This window comes from Narcine bancroftii, chromosome 2, assembly GCF_036971445.1.
Source record: "Narcine bancroftii isolate sNarBan1 chromosome 2, sNarBan1.hap1, whole genome shotgun sequence".
Taxonomy (NCBI): Eukaryota; Metazoa; Chordata; class Chondrichthyes; order Torpediniformes; family Narcinidae; genus Narcine; species Narcine bancroftii.
The window spans coordinates 196,496,320-196,511,425 of record NC_091470.1 but is presented as its reverse complement, the minus strand read 5'-3'; the positions used below and the strand labels follow the sequence as shown (position 1 = coordinate 196,511,425).

The 15,106-nt window shown below is 50.3% G+C and overlaps 1 protein-coding gene across 1 annotated transcript in view; it reads right to left on the bottom strand.

Annotated features, from left to right (window-relative positions):
* Positions 1–217: 217 nt before the first annotated feature.
* LOC138753050 (uncharacterized) overlaps positions 218–15,106 on the bottom strand; it is a 40,721-nt gene continuing 25,832 nt past the window's right edge. The window contains exons 14-22 of the mRNA XM_069915642.1: positions 14,207–14,330; positions 9,240–9,438; positions 9,017–9,174; positions 8,050–8,257; positions 5,967–6,144; positions 4,196–4,327; positions 3,310–3,447; positions 2,245–2,319; positions 218–1,109 (exon numbers count right to left, since the gene is read on the bottom strand). Of these exons, the coding sequence (XP_069771743.1) occupies positions 379–1,109; positions 2,245–2,319; positions 3,310–3,447; positions 4,196–4,327; positions 5,967–6,144; positions 8,050–8,257; positions 9,017–9,174; positions 9,240–9,438; positions 14,207–14,330 (1,943 nt within the window). The 3' untranslated portion in view covers positions 218–378. The remainder of the gene's footprint in view (positions 1,110–2,244; positions 2,320–3,309; positions 3,448–4,195; positions 4,328–5,966; positions 6,145–8,049; positions 8,258–9,016; positions 9,175–9,239; positions 9,439–14,206; positions 14,331–15,106) is intronic.

The window sequence follows — 15,106 nt, the reverse complement described above, 5'->3', positions numbered from 1 at the left end:
AGGCTCCAGACTCCACTGTGTCGAGGATGTCGACATAAGGCGGTAACTTCAGAAAGTAGCCTCTATCCTCAAGGACCCCCCCACCACCCAGGCCATGCCCTCTTCACTCTGCTACCGTCGGGAAGCTAAAGACGAGCGCCCAGCGGCACAAGGACAGTGTCTTCCCCTCTGCCATCAGATTTCTGAATGATCGATGAAACCACAGACACAGCCTGACTCTTCGTGAGCCAGTTTAATTTATTGTTGTCAGGTAGTTTATAGAAATGTTCGCCCTGCGATGGTACTGCTGCACGAATTTCGTGGTTGTTCATAACAATAAATTCTGATTTTGAAGCCCGTGAGGGGGTTCGGGGTGGGGGAAATCGAGGGGAGGGGGGGTTATAATGCCATGACATTCTCAATCCACTCAAGGTAATCCTGCACGTTGGTGTAGATTCCATACGACCCACATTGGTAACCCCAGGAGACCACTCCGCCAGTGTAATAGGTGCCAGGGCGCAGAGGGTCAAGGAAGACCAAGGAACCACCGCCATCTCCTGTACATGCGTCCACGCCACCCGAGCCGGCGCAGATTACGTTGATGCCTAGCGGGATGCGAGCCCCTGGGGCAGAGTTCTCCACGCACTTCTCCCTCTCCACCACTGGCACAGGGGCGAACAGCAGCACGTCGCTCAGGGCGAAGTACTCAGTCTGGCCGAAGCCCGAGACCAAGCCCACCCTCCCCACATCTGGTTGGTAGCTGGGGTGGCGGCCAGGGAGGCAGATGGGGGAAAGCGACGCCCCCATCCTCAGTGGCTGGCTCAGCCTCACCAGAGCGATGTCGTGGGCGGGAGGGGAGCGGCTGTAGGCGGGGTGGATGCGGATCTCGGATGCCTGCAGGGGCTCCATCTGCACCAGGGCGTCGGTGTGAGCAGCTCCGGCCAGCATCCGCTGGCTCGTCCGCGAATCCACACAGGAGGCGCTGGTCAGCACCCAGCGGTCGGACAGCAGGGCCCCGCCGCACACCATGCTCTCCATGTAGACGTGCCATGGGAAGGCGCCTTCCTCAGCCGGGCTGCCGCCCAAGATGCGCTGCTTCTGCATGGGAGGGTTCCGGGGTCTTCCGCACACTGGGGTGGGGGACAGCAGGGAGAAGGGATGGGAGTGAGAGAGGATGAGGGGAAGGGGAGATGTGGGAGAGGGGGTGGGAGTGAGAGAGGGAGGGTGAGAAAGGGGATGGGGAGAGAGGGAAGGTGGGGTGAGGGGGAAGGGAAGAGGGGTAGGAGAGAGGGTGGGGTGAAAGAGGGGGAAAGGGAAAGTGAGAGGTGAGGTGGAGAGAGGGAGGGGCAGAGAGGGGATGGGGTGAGACAGGAAGAGGGGTAGGAGAGGGTGGGGTGAGGGGGAGAGGAGGAAGAAGGGTGGAAGAGGGGTTAGATGAGAGGGTGGGTGAAAGGGGAGAGGGGGAGGTGAGAGAGGGTGGGTGAAAGTTGAGGGGGAAGAGGGGATGGGGAGGGAGGGTGGGGTGAGGGAGGAAGAGGGGTAAGAGGATGGGGTGGGCGAGGGGAAGGAAGAAGGGTGGGGAGAGTGATTAGGTGGGTGAAAGGGGAGGGGGAGAGGGGGAGGTGAGAGAGGGTGGGTGAAAGTGGAGGGGGAAGAGGGGATGGGGAGGGAGGGTGGGGTGAGGGAGGAAGAGGGGTAAGAGGATGGGGTGGGCGAGGGGAAGGAAGAAGGGTGGGGAGAGTGATTAGGTGGGTGAAGGGGGGAGAGAGGGAAAGGGGAGAGAGGGATGGCAGAGAAAGAAGAGGAGAGGGTGGAGAGAGAGAGGGTGGAGGGGGAGAGGAGAGAGGATGGTGGGAAGAAAGAGAGAGTGGGGATGACCACATATCAGAGCAATTACCGGGTTGGGATTAATCCCCTGTCCCTTGCCCCCCCTCCACCAGCACTGTCCCAGTGTGAATCTCTGTCCCACTCTTCTTTAAGGTGAGGTTACTGGGGGAGGGGGGGCAGCTCAATGAATGGAGAGAGGTGGGGGGGGGTGAGAGGAAGGGAGACAGGGGGACCGGGAGAGTGAGGGAAGGTTTTTACAGAACCCGAAGAAGTCGATATTATTGCCAGCTGGTTGGAGAGTGCCCAGACAGAGGCAGCTTTGGTTTGCCAGAGCAGTGGACAGATGTGTTGGTGAGGGATTGGGGGGTGGACCTGAAGTGGTTGGCTCCTTGTTGATTGGAGGTTGTTAGTTATCCCAAGGCAGAGGTCTTCACTCACCTGGTTCACAGACTGGGAGGGTTTCTCCCACTACACTGTTCATCCATTTCCCATTGTTTTGGCAGGAGTACAGCCCTGTGGGAGTGAGGGGGGAATGACCATAAGACATTGGAGCAGAAATGGGCCATTCAGCCCATTGATTCTGCCCCACCATTTAATCATATCCCACTCATCCCCACTGCCCGGCCTTCTCCCCATAACCTGTGGTGGCCTGGTTAATTGAGAACCTGTTAATCTCTGCCTCAAACCCACCCAGTGACCCACCCTTGGGCTGAAGAAATTCCTCTGTTCTGAGAGGACGCCCTTCAATCCTGAAATTGAGCTCCTTGTCCTGGACTCTCCCGCTGTGGGAAACAACCTTTCAACATCGACTCCATCCACACCTTTCAACATGCAAAATCTTTCAATGAGATCCCCCCTCATTCTCCTAAATTCCAACAAGTTCAGGCCAAGAGCCGTCAAACGCTCCTCATATGATAAGCCTTTCATTCCCAGAATCATCCTTGTGAACCTTCTCTGAACCCTCTCCAACGTCGGCACATCCTTTCTTAAGCGAGAAGCCCAAAACTACTCACATTCCTCCACGTGAGGTCTCCCCAGGGCCTTGTAAAGCCTCAACATCACATCCCTGCACTTAGATTCTATTCCTCTTGAAATGAACGCCAGTGTCGCATTCGCCTTCTTCACCCCCGACTCAACCTGCAAGTTGACCTTTAGGCCATCCCATACAAGGACTCCCATCTCCCTTCGCCTCGGGGAGGTTTCAATTTTCTCCTCGTTTAGAAGGGCTCAGGCTCGAAATGTCGGTGATACTATCACTACCTCCTGTGGACGCTGCGAGACCAGGTGAGCTCCTCCGGTGCGCGCAGGAAGGTGTGCGTGAGTGAGAGAGATTTCCCGCATTTCTGTCGGACTCTGCCCAGTCTGTGCTGTGATTGTTCTGTCCTGACCTTTTTTCTTTGACATGGTTCATCTCCATTTTCACCCCATCTGATCTCTGGTGTCCTGAGACACTCCCAGCCCCTCCAGTCACCCTCACTTGAACGGCATCCGGTCGTTTCTCACCATTGGCCCCACTTGTCATGGTGTAATAAGGTCGGTGGCATCTGTATCTGATGACCAGGCCAGTCTGGGTCCCATTTGCACCATCCACATATTCAAAGCTGCCATTCTCGAGGTTGGCTGGGACATCACACTCTGTCTCTGGAGAGAAAGCAAATGTGTGTTGGTGGGGGTGGGGGGTGGTGAGAGAGAGAGAGAGAGAGAGTTAATGTCTGCGTGTGTGTGTGAGAGAAAGAGTGTCAGCGACAGTATGCTTGTGTGTGTGAGTGTGTCAGAAAGTGTGTTGGAGAGTTTGTGTGTGTGAGAAAAAGTGTGTTAGTAAATGTGTGTGTGTCAAAATGAATGTGTTAGTGTCTGTATCAGGGAGAGTGTGGTTTTGTGTGTGTGTGAGAGAGAACAGTGTGTCAGAGAGTATGTGTTAGTGCAAGTGTCAATGTATGTGTGAGCGACAGAGTGTCAGAGAGTTGAAGTGTGTGTGTGAGAGTATGTGTGAGAGTGTTCGTACAAATGTCAGTTTGTGTGTGAGAGAGAGACTTTGTGTCAGAGTTTGTGTTAGTGTGTGTCAGAGAAAGTGTGGGGTTTTGTATGTGTGAGAAAGTGTGCCAGAGTGCAAGTGTCAGTGTGTGTGTGAGCGACAGAGTGTGTGTCAGAGAGTTGGACTGTGTGTGAGTGTGTGTGTGTGTGTGCTTTGCCTTACAGCTGGCAGAAGGCAATTTCCTGTTGCATGTTGTGTACTTTGGATGACAATAAAGGAATCCTGCTCTTGGTAGGTGGGCAGGGAAGTGAGATCTCAGGGAGATGGTTCTCAAAGTAGGGTTTGCTTCTTGCTGTAGGGACCCTACAACGGAGACACCTGTTCTCCCCCGACAGAGGTCGGAAGCCTCATCACCTTTACACGTCTTGCCGTCGAGCTGAAGACTGTATCCGTGGTGGCAGTAGCACTGGTAGCCTCCGATGTAGTTGTGGCAGAAATGGTGGCATGTTGCCTGTCCTTGCCAGCGGAGTCCACATTCATCGATATCTGGGAGGGGAGCATGCACCTCGGTGTCAGATTGGACCCTCCAGATCATTACATTCTCAATCCTGCCCCCCTCCCCTCACAACAGATGGGGGCACGGCTAGTGCATTTGAATCTGTCGGGGAGGAGTTTGGACGTTTCACTCGCGTGAGTGTTCCGGTTCCCTCCTGCGTCCCAAAGACAGACGAGATCTGCAGGTTGATTTGTGAGCCGCCTTCTGCCGTGCTGCAAATCAATTTAAATCTAAATGGAGGGAGCAATGAGCAGTCGGAGAGAATCAGCAGGTCGGGCAGCGTCCATAGGGAGAGGTGTTCGGACAACTGTGAGTCAAGGGTGAAAGGTGAGATGTTTGGGGGGGAACCTCCTCACGCAGAGAGCAGTGAGAGTGTGGAGCCATGGAGCATTACAGCACAGAAATAGGGCCCTTCATCCCCTCTAGTCTGTGCTGAACCATTTTTTCGACTGAAGCCCACTGACTTGCAATCCACCCATATCCCTCCATCCCCCGCCCATATCCCTCCAACCCCAGCCCATCCACAGATTGGTCCAAATTTTTCTTAAATGTCAAAACTGAGTCTGCATTCACCACCTCAGCTTGTTCCCCACTTCCACCTCTCTGTGTGAAGAACTTCTCCCTAAACTTTTCCCCTTTCACCCTTAACCCACGTCCACTGGTTTGTATCTCACCAACCCTCAGTGGAAAAAGAAGACCTACATTTACTCTGTCTGTCCCCCTCACAATACCTTGATCAAATCCCCCCTCATTCTTCTACGCACCAGGCAATAAAGTCCTAACCTGTTTAACCTTCCTCTGTAACTCAGTTCTTGAAGTCTGGGCAACATCCTAGTAAATCTTCTCTGCCCTCTTTCTGCCTGATTGATAATGTTCCTGTAGTTCGGTGACCAAAACTGCACACAATACTCCAAATTTGGCCTCACCAATGTCTTGTACAACTTTACCATAGCATCCCAACTCCTGGACTCATTACTTTGATTTATGAAGGCCAATATGCCAAAAGTTCTCTTTACGACCCTAGCCACTTTCAGGGAATTCTGTACCTGTATTCCCAGATCCCTCTGTTCAACCGCACTCCTCAGTGCCCGACCATTCACCGTGTACGTCCTTTCTTGGTTTGTTCTTCCAAAGTGCAACACCTCACATTTGTCTGCATTAAATTCCATTGGCCATTTTTCCAGCTGGTCCAGATCCCTTCATGAGCTTTGAAAACCTTCCTCGCTGTCCATAATGCCTCCTCGATCTTAGTGTTAACTGAAAACTTGCTGATCCAATTTAACGCATTATCATCAGGTCAATGATATAGATGACTAACGATGGTTCCAGCCTCAATCCCTGAGGCACACCTTTACAAATTTAAAACTGTGGAACATGGGGGAAAATTAAGGGAAAAATTGTCTTCATCCAAGACATTTAAGGAGGGTCCTGTAGTGCAGGTCAATGGGACTAGGTGGAATAATAGTTCAGCACAGAATAGATGGGCTGAAGGGGCTGTTTTGGCACTGTGATCTTCTACAGTCTTAGGACGAAGCCCCTGTCTCAAAAGTCTCTCCCTTGCGGATGCTGCTCACTGAATCCCCCTCCTCTCCCCCCCCCCCCACCCCCAGCGATCCCACCTCGACTCACCGACGGCTTCGTAGGAGACAGAGAACCCTCGCCGAGCCTGCGGTCCGGAGGAGTGGCACCTCAGGCGGAGCTCAACAGCGCTGCCCGGGGGGTCTCCTGGCAGCAGGGACGGGCGGTGGAACCGGCTTGCTGTGATGTTGCCGCAGAAGCGGCCGAGGAGGTGCCGGTCGGCGAAGGCCTGTGGCGGCAAGAGGTTGAGGGAGAACCTGGGGTGGGGGTAGGTTAGGGAGGGAGGAAGGGAGGGGGCAGCAGGAGATTCCCCCCTCCCCCCATCTCGGGTACCCTTCCAGAAGGGAAAGGGGGTGGGGGGTGTTCAACAGTGGTATCAGATGATATGGTGGAGAAGCAAATAGAGCGTCGTTCATAATTCCAGATTTATGGTCAGAGCACATACACGACATCACATACACCCCTGAGATTCGATCAGCTGCAGAATTACCATGCAAAAAATAAACTACACAGCATAAACATGTAAACCAATAAAAAGAACTGAACAGATAAATAATGTAAACAAACTAACTGTACGATACAGAGAGAACAAAGAAAATTAGTAAAGTGCACAAGTAAGAGTCTTTAAGCGAACCCCTGATTGAGTTTTCCGTTGAGGAGTCTGATGATGGAGGGGGAGTGGCTGTTCCTGAACCTGGTGGGTGTGAGTCTTGTGGCCCCTGCACCTCTTTCCTGATGGCAGCAGAGAGAACAGTGCTGGGCAGTGCAGGCCCCTGATGATCGCTGCTGCTCTCCGAGGGGGATGTTCTCTCGATGGCAGGGGATGGTTTTGCCCATGATGTCCTGCCTTTTGCAGGGCTTTAGGCTTGGGGGGTATTGGTGACCCCCATACCAGACCGTGATGCAGCCGGTCAGCGCACTTTCCACCACACCTCTGTAGAAAATTTCCAGGGTTTCGGATGTCCCACTGAACCTCTGCAAACTCCTGAGGGAGTAGAGGCACTGACGAGCTTTCTTCACTATGCCATTGGTATGTTGGGCCCAGGAAAGATCCTCAGAGATAGTGACTCCCAAGAACCTAAATGTGTTCACCCTCTCCCCCTCCGATCCCCCAGTGATTACTGGATCGCCCACCTCTAGCTTTCCCTTTCTGAAGTGAACAATCAGTCTTGGTGACATTGAGTGCAAGGTTGTTGTTGGTGTACTGTTCAGCCATCCTCCCTCCTGTTCACTGACTCATCCCCTTCCTTTATACAACCCACCACTTTGGTATCGTTGGGAAATTTGTAGGCGGTGTTATTGCCAAACCGAGCCACACAGTCGTAGGTGTATCATGAGTAGAGCGGGGGTGAAGAACGCAGCCCTGTGGTGTTCCAGTACTGATGGAGATTGGGGAGGAGATGTTTGGGACAAAGATATTTACTTTCCCCTGTGCTCCACAGTTATTTTAAATTTGAATTCAAACAATTCACATCTAATTAAAAGCACATTCCAGATTATTTTCAAAGTTTGCAGAGGGATCTGGTGGAAAAGGTGGGCTGCAAAATGGAAGATGGAGTTTAATGCAGACGAGGGTGAGGTGTTGCATTTTGGAAGGGCAAACCAAGAAAGGAGGTACACGGTGAATGGTCGGGCATTGAGGAGTGTGGTAGAACAGAGGGATCTGGGAACACAGATACATTATTTCCTGAAAGTGGCATCACAGGTGAATAGGGTTGTAAAGAGAGCTTTTGGGAAATTGGCCTTCATAGATCAAAGTTTTGAGTCCAGGAGTTGGGATGTTATGGTAAAGTTATCTAAGACAAGAGTGAGGCCAAATTTGGGGTACTTTGGGCACCGAACTACAGGAAAGATATCAATAAGATAGAAAGAGAGCACTAGGATGTTGCCCGGACTTCAGGAACTGAGGTATAGAGAAATAGGACGAGGAGGTATTGGAGGGTGGAGGGGGTAGGGTTGGAGGAGGTGGGAGAAATTTTGGGAGGATGGGGGAGTGTTTGGAGTTTTGGGGAGGTTTGAGAGTGGTTTAGGGAGGTGGGGGATTGGAGGTTTTGTGGGGGTAGGAGGGAGATTTGGTTTCCCTGTCCCCTTAGTGGGACACGGATCACTTTCACCCCTCTGACCCAGGACCTACCTCCACATAATTGTGTCGACATGCCGAGGAGCTTTCCCCGTCGTAGTGACGGAGATGGAACATAAGGGCAAACCCCGGAGGCACTCCCACCTCCCAGCGGAGGGTCTCTCCAGCCTGGTAGTTCGGCAGAACTATCTCGCCAAACAGCGTGGCGTTATCTGAGGAGGCCATCACCATCCGTGGAAATGCTGCCATGACCAGGAGCGTCCTGAGAAGGGGATGGCAGATAATTAACAGGCCACTGTTGTGAATTGCCCGCCCACATTCCCATCCCCTCCCCCCACCATCTAGCCCACATGTGAGGGGGGAAGTGGGTGTTGAGTATTTACAGTGGCTGATTATCCCTGTGGGGATGTGGCTGTGTTGGGAGTGGGGGAAGTGGGAGCCACAGAGAGAGCCTGCAAACTCCACGCAGACAGCGTTGGAGATCAGGATCGAACCTGGGGTCTCCAGGCAGGGAAGGGGGGGAGGGGTTCAAGGCAGTGGCACAATCCACTGTGCCCATTAGTCTTCCCGGAAACCTTGGAATTGATGTCCACGCAGAGATAGCTGAATGGGTAATAGGACATAGAAATCCACAGCACAGTACAGGCCCTTCAGCCCACAGTGGTGTGCCAACCCAATAATCTGCTCTAACAACTGCCTACAATTTCCCTACTACATAATCCTCTAATTTCCTCAGTTCCATCGACCTCTATTGTCCACGATCGTTCCTAGCGCCCACCACCCTCTATGTGTGAAGAACTTACACCCGTTCCATACTTACACCCATTCCATACTTACACACAAGCACTTTAAAACTACACCCCTGTTAGTCACCCAACCCATGGGGGAAATATCCTCTGGCCATCCATGCAATCAATGCCTCTCACCATCAGGTCACCCCTCATTGCTCCCAGGAGAAAAGACCTCACGCTCTCCAATCCAGTCAGCACCCTTGTGAATCTCCTTTGCGCCACCTCTATACCGTCCACATCCTTCCTGTAATGAGGTGACTGGAACCAGGGACTGTAAGATTGTCTTGCAGCTCTTGAACATGACCCCAAGCTTAATGTACGCTATTCTTAACCGCGCTCCCATCTTGCATAGGTGCTTTGAGGCCCCACGATTTCCCATTCGCCCACGCTGCTCACATTAGCATTTACACTTGACTTCCTGGGGTGGCTTTATTGTCATATCCAAACCCTAACCTTCCGGTTAGGTACTGCCCTGCTTGCGGCAGTCCGACTTAACGATCTTTCGAAGTTCAAATCTTTCGGTTTCGAATTTCGATCTGTCCCCGGGCTTGCGATACGCGGTAAGCTACTCTCCCTTGCAGTGCTGGCATGCAGCCTACCCACCCCCTGCCATGCTGACTCGACCACGCGCGTGGTCTCTACAGAGAGTGCCCTGCAAGCAGTCCGTCATTGCCTACTAAGCACCCATCTGCATCTCCTCGCCATCAAGCAATTAGCGCTTCTGTAATGGAAGATTTAAACCTGTTTCTAGCCTTTGCTTTTGCAAGGCTGAGAACCTGCTTGTTGCATATGAATTAGTAGACGCACCTAAATTTACACTATGGGGCCCAGGGATGCGTATGAATCAGTTGACATTTTCCAACTTCCACAATGAGGCCCAAAGACGCAGTTTTCTCTTGTTGGTCGCAGACTGACAGGAGACCTTGAAGATAATTAAATAATTTGTTCAAAGAGATAAGATCTGAAGTAAACAACTTTTGGGTAATATAAGCCATGGTCCAGTCCCTGCTGAAGTTAGAGACTCTCCAAGAGGTGGCAACATCTCTCAGCAAGAAGAAGAACTTCAAGATTCCATCCAACGTCCCAGTCCGGGGAGGTGGAGAAGCTGCTACCGGCGCCCAGACAACCTACTACAAGTGTGCAGTCATCGCTTTGCTTTGGCAGTTGGGACCAGTCCAGGCAATGATAAGTATAATTGGGAAGGGCTTGCATATTGTAATGTGAATTCAGCTTTAGATTTAGTAATAAAGCCTTGTATAAACTGAACTGCACTCGGTGTGTGTGTCTATTTTCTTTCTGTAGCTCAAACACTGTGACCAATTTAAAACAAACAAAATGAGAGGTATAAGTTTACCCAAGACAGCTTCCAGGATCCTTCGTGCCGAGGGCCCTTTTGGCTGTGTACATTAATGGTTTCCTCAGTGTTGGAAAAAAGTGTTCGACATTTAATTATTTTTTTTTAAACCGTAGTTCTACTTACGATGGTTTTTTCCCGGAACGGAACTACATCGTAAGTTAAGGAGCACCTGTACATACAACCCTGAGATTGTTTTTCCTCCCGGCCAGGTAGAACTTCTAGAAAGCCTCTGGCCGTCCCTGTCATCTTGAACACTTCTATCAGGTGTTCTCCCCCCCACCCCCCCCCCCCCCCCGACCTCCATCCAGGAAATGTCCTTGAGAATCTCCTCTGCACCCTCTCTACAGCATCCACCCCCTTCCTGTTGACCAGAACTGAGCCCAATATTCCAAGTGGGGTCTAACCAAGGTACAACATCCCCGCATGAGTTTAAACTCGATTCCAAGGTTAGTTAACGCTGATCCCACGTACAACATCTCAGCCACACTGTGGAACGTAGAAGAATGAGGGGAGATTTGATAGAGGTATTTAAAATTATGAGGGGGATAGACGGAGTCAATATAGGCAGGGTCCTTCCACGGAGGGATGAGGTGAAAGGGAAAAAGTTTAGGGGGAACATGAGGGGAGGCTTCTCCACACAGAGAGGGGTGGAGGGTGTGGAACGAGCTGAAGTGGTGAATGCGGGCTTGATTTTTAACATTGAAGAAATATTTGGGCAGGTACATGGATGGGATAGGGTGGGTATGAAGGGCTGTGGACTGTGTGTGGGTCAGTGGGATTACAATAATAGTTTGGGACAGACTAGAGGGGCTGAAGGGCCTGTTTCTTTGATGTCTTGTTCTGTGGCCTGATGGTTCACAACAGCTCTGACAAGCAGCTGTGAAGTAAATGATTGAATTCTTTAAGGGGTGTAATGCCTTGATGTGGGGTGGGGGTGGGGTGGGAGGAGGAGCTCAGGTCGGGCAGCATCAGCGGAGGGAAAAGGTGCATCTGTACACACGCAACTAGATGAAACACCGTTCCTCTGGACCACGGTATGTGCACACAAATGCCTTACATGCACAGCCCACACAACACACACACACGCATGCACACACATGCACAGACACACACACACGCCCCCCACACACACACACTCACACACATGCATAGACACACACACATGCATGCACAGACACACACACACATGCCCCCCACACACACACTCTCACACACATGTATAGACACACACATGCACGCATAGATACACACACGCACATGCTCAGACACACACACAGACCCACACACACTCTCTCACACGCTCACACATGCGCACAGACACACATACGCGCATGCTCAGACACACACACACACACACAGACCCACACACTCTCTCACATACACACACGCATGCATGCACAAACACAGACACACACACGTGCACAGACACACACAGACACACACTCTCTCACACACACACACACGCACACATGCACAGACACACACAGACAGACACATGCCCCTCACACACACACTCTCTCACACACACACCCTCTCACATACACATATACACACAAACACACACACATGCCATATGCACACATATACACATGCCACACACAGACATGCATGCCAAACACACATACACACCACACACATGCCACATACACACACACACACACACACACACACACACATACATTCACATGCGCATACACACACAGACACACATGCCTGCACAAATATACACACACACACATACATACCTGCAAAAACATACACACTCCCACAAATGTACACGGACACATTCACACACACACACTACAATCACAGAAATACATGCAGATACAATTTAAAATAATATATAAATATTTGGGATGATTTACTCGGTTACAGGACACCATTCGTCAATCTCACAGCCTGTGGGATGAAGTTCTTCCCCAGCCTGGCCGTCCTGATTTAAATATTCCGGTAAAGTAGGGAAATACCTCCTTCCCGATGGTAGTGGGTCAAAGATGCAAGATGGAATAATAGTTTGCAGGGGCTAGATGGGCCAAATGGTCTGTTCCTGTTCACTGTGTGTGGCATGCTGGTGGTTCTGGGGTTTAGTATCGACTACGGTTGCACTTGGGCCCAAAGGTTCAGTTGTTCGCTCACTGGACTTTCAACGCTGGTGAATCCTGACCAAATTAAAACATGCCAACTCTGCCCAGGAAGACCCCCAGAGTGGGCAACAAGTATACTCACCAGATGGTCAGCAATTTCACCGCCATGGCAGGGGTGTACTCACGGCTTGTGCCAGTCCCAAGCTCCGTCAGTCACTGGGAGGGCTGGCCAGTGTGACAGCGGTTTAATGGTCAACCAGAGACGGTGACCTCAGCGATGACCCTGTTTGTTCAGCAGGGAGCAGAGACTCCACACAGCCCGTGGGAAGGGGGGAGTGGGCTGGGCTGTGAGTGGGATACAGGCCATTCAGCCATTCCAACCTGTTCTGACCTTTATCCTATCAGGCAATTCAGCAACTCGGTGCAGTGGGTAGGATCATGACATTGTGACACCAGACATGAGTTTGATCCCGACATCTGGTGCTGCACACGTGTGTACGTATGGATGAGTGTGTGTATATGTATGGGCATACGTGTGTGTGTGTTATTGTGCAAGTGTATGTGTATCTATTTGCATAGGCATGCATGTGTTTGTGTGTATGTGAATGTGTGCATGTGCGTAAGTGTGTATGCGTATGAGTGTGTGCGCAAGTGAGTGTGTGTATGATGTGTGTAAGTGTGGGAATCTGTGCATGTGTGTATGTGCATATGCATGTGTGAGTGTCTGAGTGTGTATGTGTGTGTGGGTGTGTCTGTGTGCATGTGTATGTGTTGTAATGGAGTAGATAAATATTGGTAAAATTGGTAAAATTAGAGTAGGTTACATACATAGGTGCTAAATGAAATGATGTCATGAAATGAATAGACCATTGTTTTGGACTGGAGACACTCTGGCTGTTTGCAAGTATCTTTGGTGCTTACAGAAAGGTCACTCCGGGGTTTTGCTTACCAAAGACAATAGCTTGACCAAGAAGGATAACTCCTGTGGTTTGCTAAAGAAGGTGGGGGGTTTTGTGGCAAGTGAGAGAGTCACATGGGCTTTCTTGCAGTCTCAGTTGAGAGGGAATGAGAGAGAGAGAGAGATGAAACAAGCTCTCTCAGCCAGTGTGTGTGTGAGACACTGAAAGATGGGTGAAACAAGCAGGAGAAGCTTGTTGGAAACAGAAAGCTCCAGAGTGGCGGATGGCTGGAAGTGCTATCTGTCTAATGTTTCTCTTGGAATAAGCAGAACAGAAAGGAACTCTGTGTAACCTGAAAGAAAGAGGTTACCATCTGGAGAACCGTGATGGGGAAAGTTTGATCAGTGAGACATTGAGGTGACTAAAGGTGGTACCTCAGTTGTGGAAATCCTGGAACAAAAAATCTCTCACTGCAAACCCTACGAGAACCTTCCTGAGCGGTAAACATTTACCTTTCGAGCACCAAACCCTGGTGAACTTTATACATGTTAAATTCTGTCCACAGTGTAAGAATTGCCTGCAAAAACCAGTGAACTTGGAAGAATGAGAAGTGAGATTGAACTGCGAACCAAATAACTTTTCTTAAATTTACACACATGTTACATACACATGCCCTTAGAATAAGAAGGGGATTAAGGTTAGTTAAGTTAATAGAGAAAAGTTAGTTTGATTCTGTTTTCATGTTTAAAGATCATTAAAAACAACTTTTGTTTAAGTAACCACTTGTCTTCGTAAATCTCTATTGCTGCTGGGTTTTGGGGTCCTTTGGGCTCGTAACAGTGTGTGTGCATGTATGTGTGAGTGTGTGTGTGTGTGTGTGTGTGAAAGAGTGTGTATGTCTGTGTGTATGCATGTGTGTGTGAGTGTGAGAGTGTGTGTGTGAGTATGTGAGAGTGTGTGAGTGTGTGTGTGAGAGAGTATGAGTGTGAGAGGCCAGCATGGTGCCAGGGATCGGATGCATTCTCTCGAGTTCAGTGACGGAGAGATGATCTCATCGCAGTTCCTGTGGGGATAGATCACGAGTTCACGTTTTTGAATCCAGAACCAGGAGGCCACAACCTCACGATCAGGGATCGGCCATTGAGTTCAAGGAATGGATGGAACATCTGCTCCAAAGGGATGGTGAATCTGTGGAGTGCTCTACCTGAGAGGGTCAGTCACTGAGTCCATTCAGCAGAATTTTGGTATCAAAGCAGCAGAGGGTGGAGAGGACAGTTCAGCAAGGTGGCAACCATGCTCTTATTGAATGGCAGGGAAACTAGCGATGGGTCGAATGGCCTCTTCACAGCTCTGATCTCCAATGCTCTTGAGTGGTGTGGAAGAGCCTCACTTTTCGTGCACTGTTATTTATTGTTGTAAGATGGTTATAATATGAATGCTTGCCCCGTGATGCTGCCACAAAACACCGAATTTCACGACTTGTTCATGACAATAAATCCTGATTCTGCACTGCAAGCCATCATTCCACGAGCAAACGAGGTGAAATGAGTAACTCAACAGCAACGGCATCCAGAGTCACATATAACACACCAGTATTTGACGGCCTGTTAGACCGGCTCTCCTCCCTCCCCGAGAAAATATTCCCTTGGTTTCACATGCACAGTTGAAGTCAGGGCGATAATGGTGAGTAATGCTGACAGTAACATCGTCGGTCCCCACAATGGTCATTGTTGTGTTGAGTAAGGGTCAGGTCCGTGAGAGATGAGTCAGGGACACAAGGGTCTGCAATCAAACGTCACTTTTATTTAACACCCAACAATTAATCGAAGAGTATGGGGAAATTGTAGCAGGGATAAGACATGCACGCGCACAATTTATAAAAGAGGGTGGGAAAAAAACGCGCTCAATTTAATCAAAATTTTTCCACAATTTATAAAAGAGCATGGGAAATTTACTGCGTTTTCAAACATTTTCTTTCCA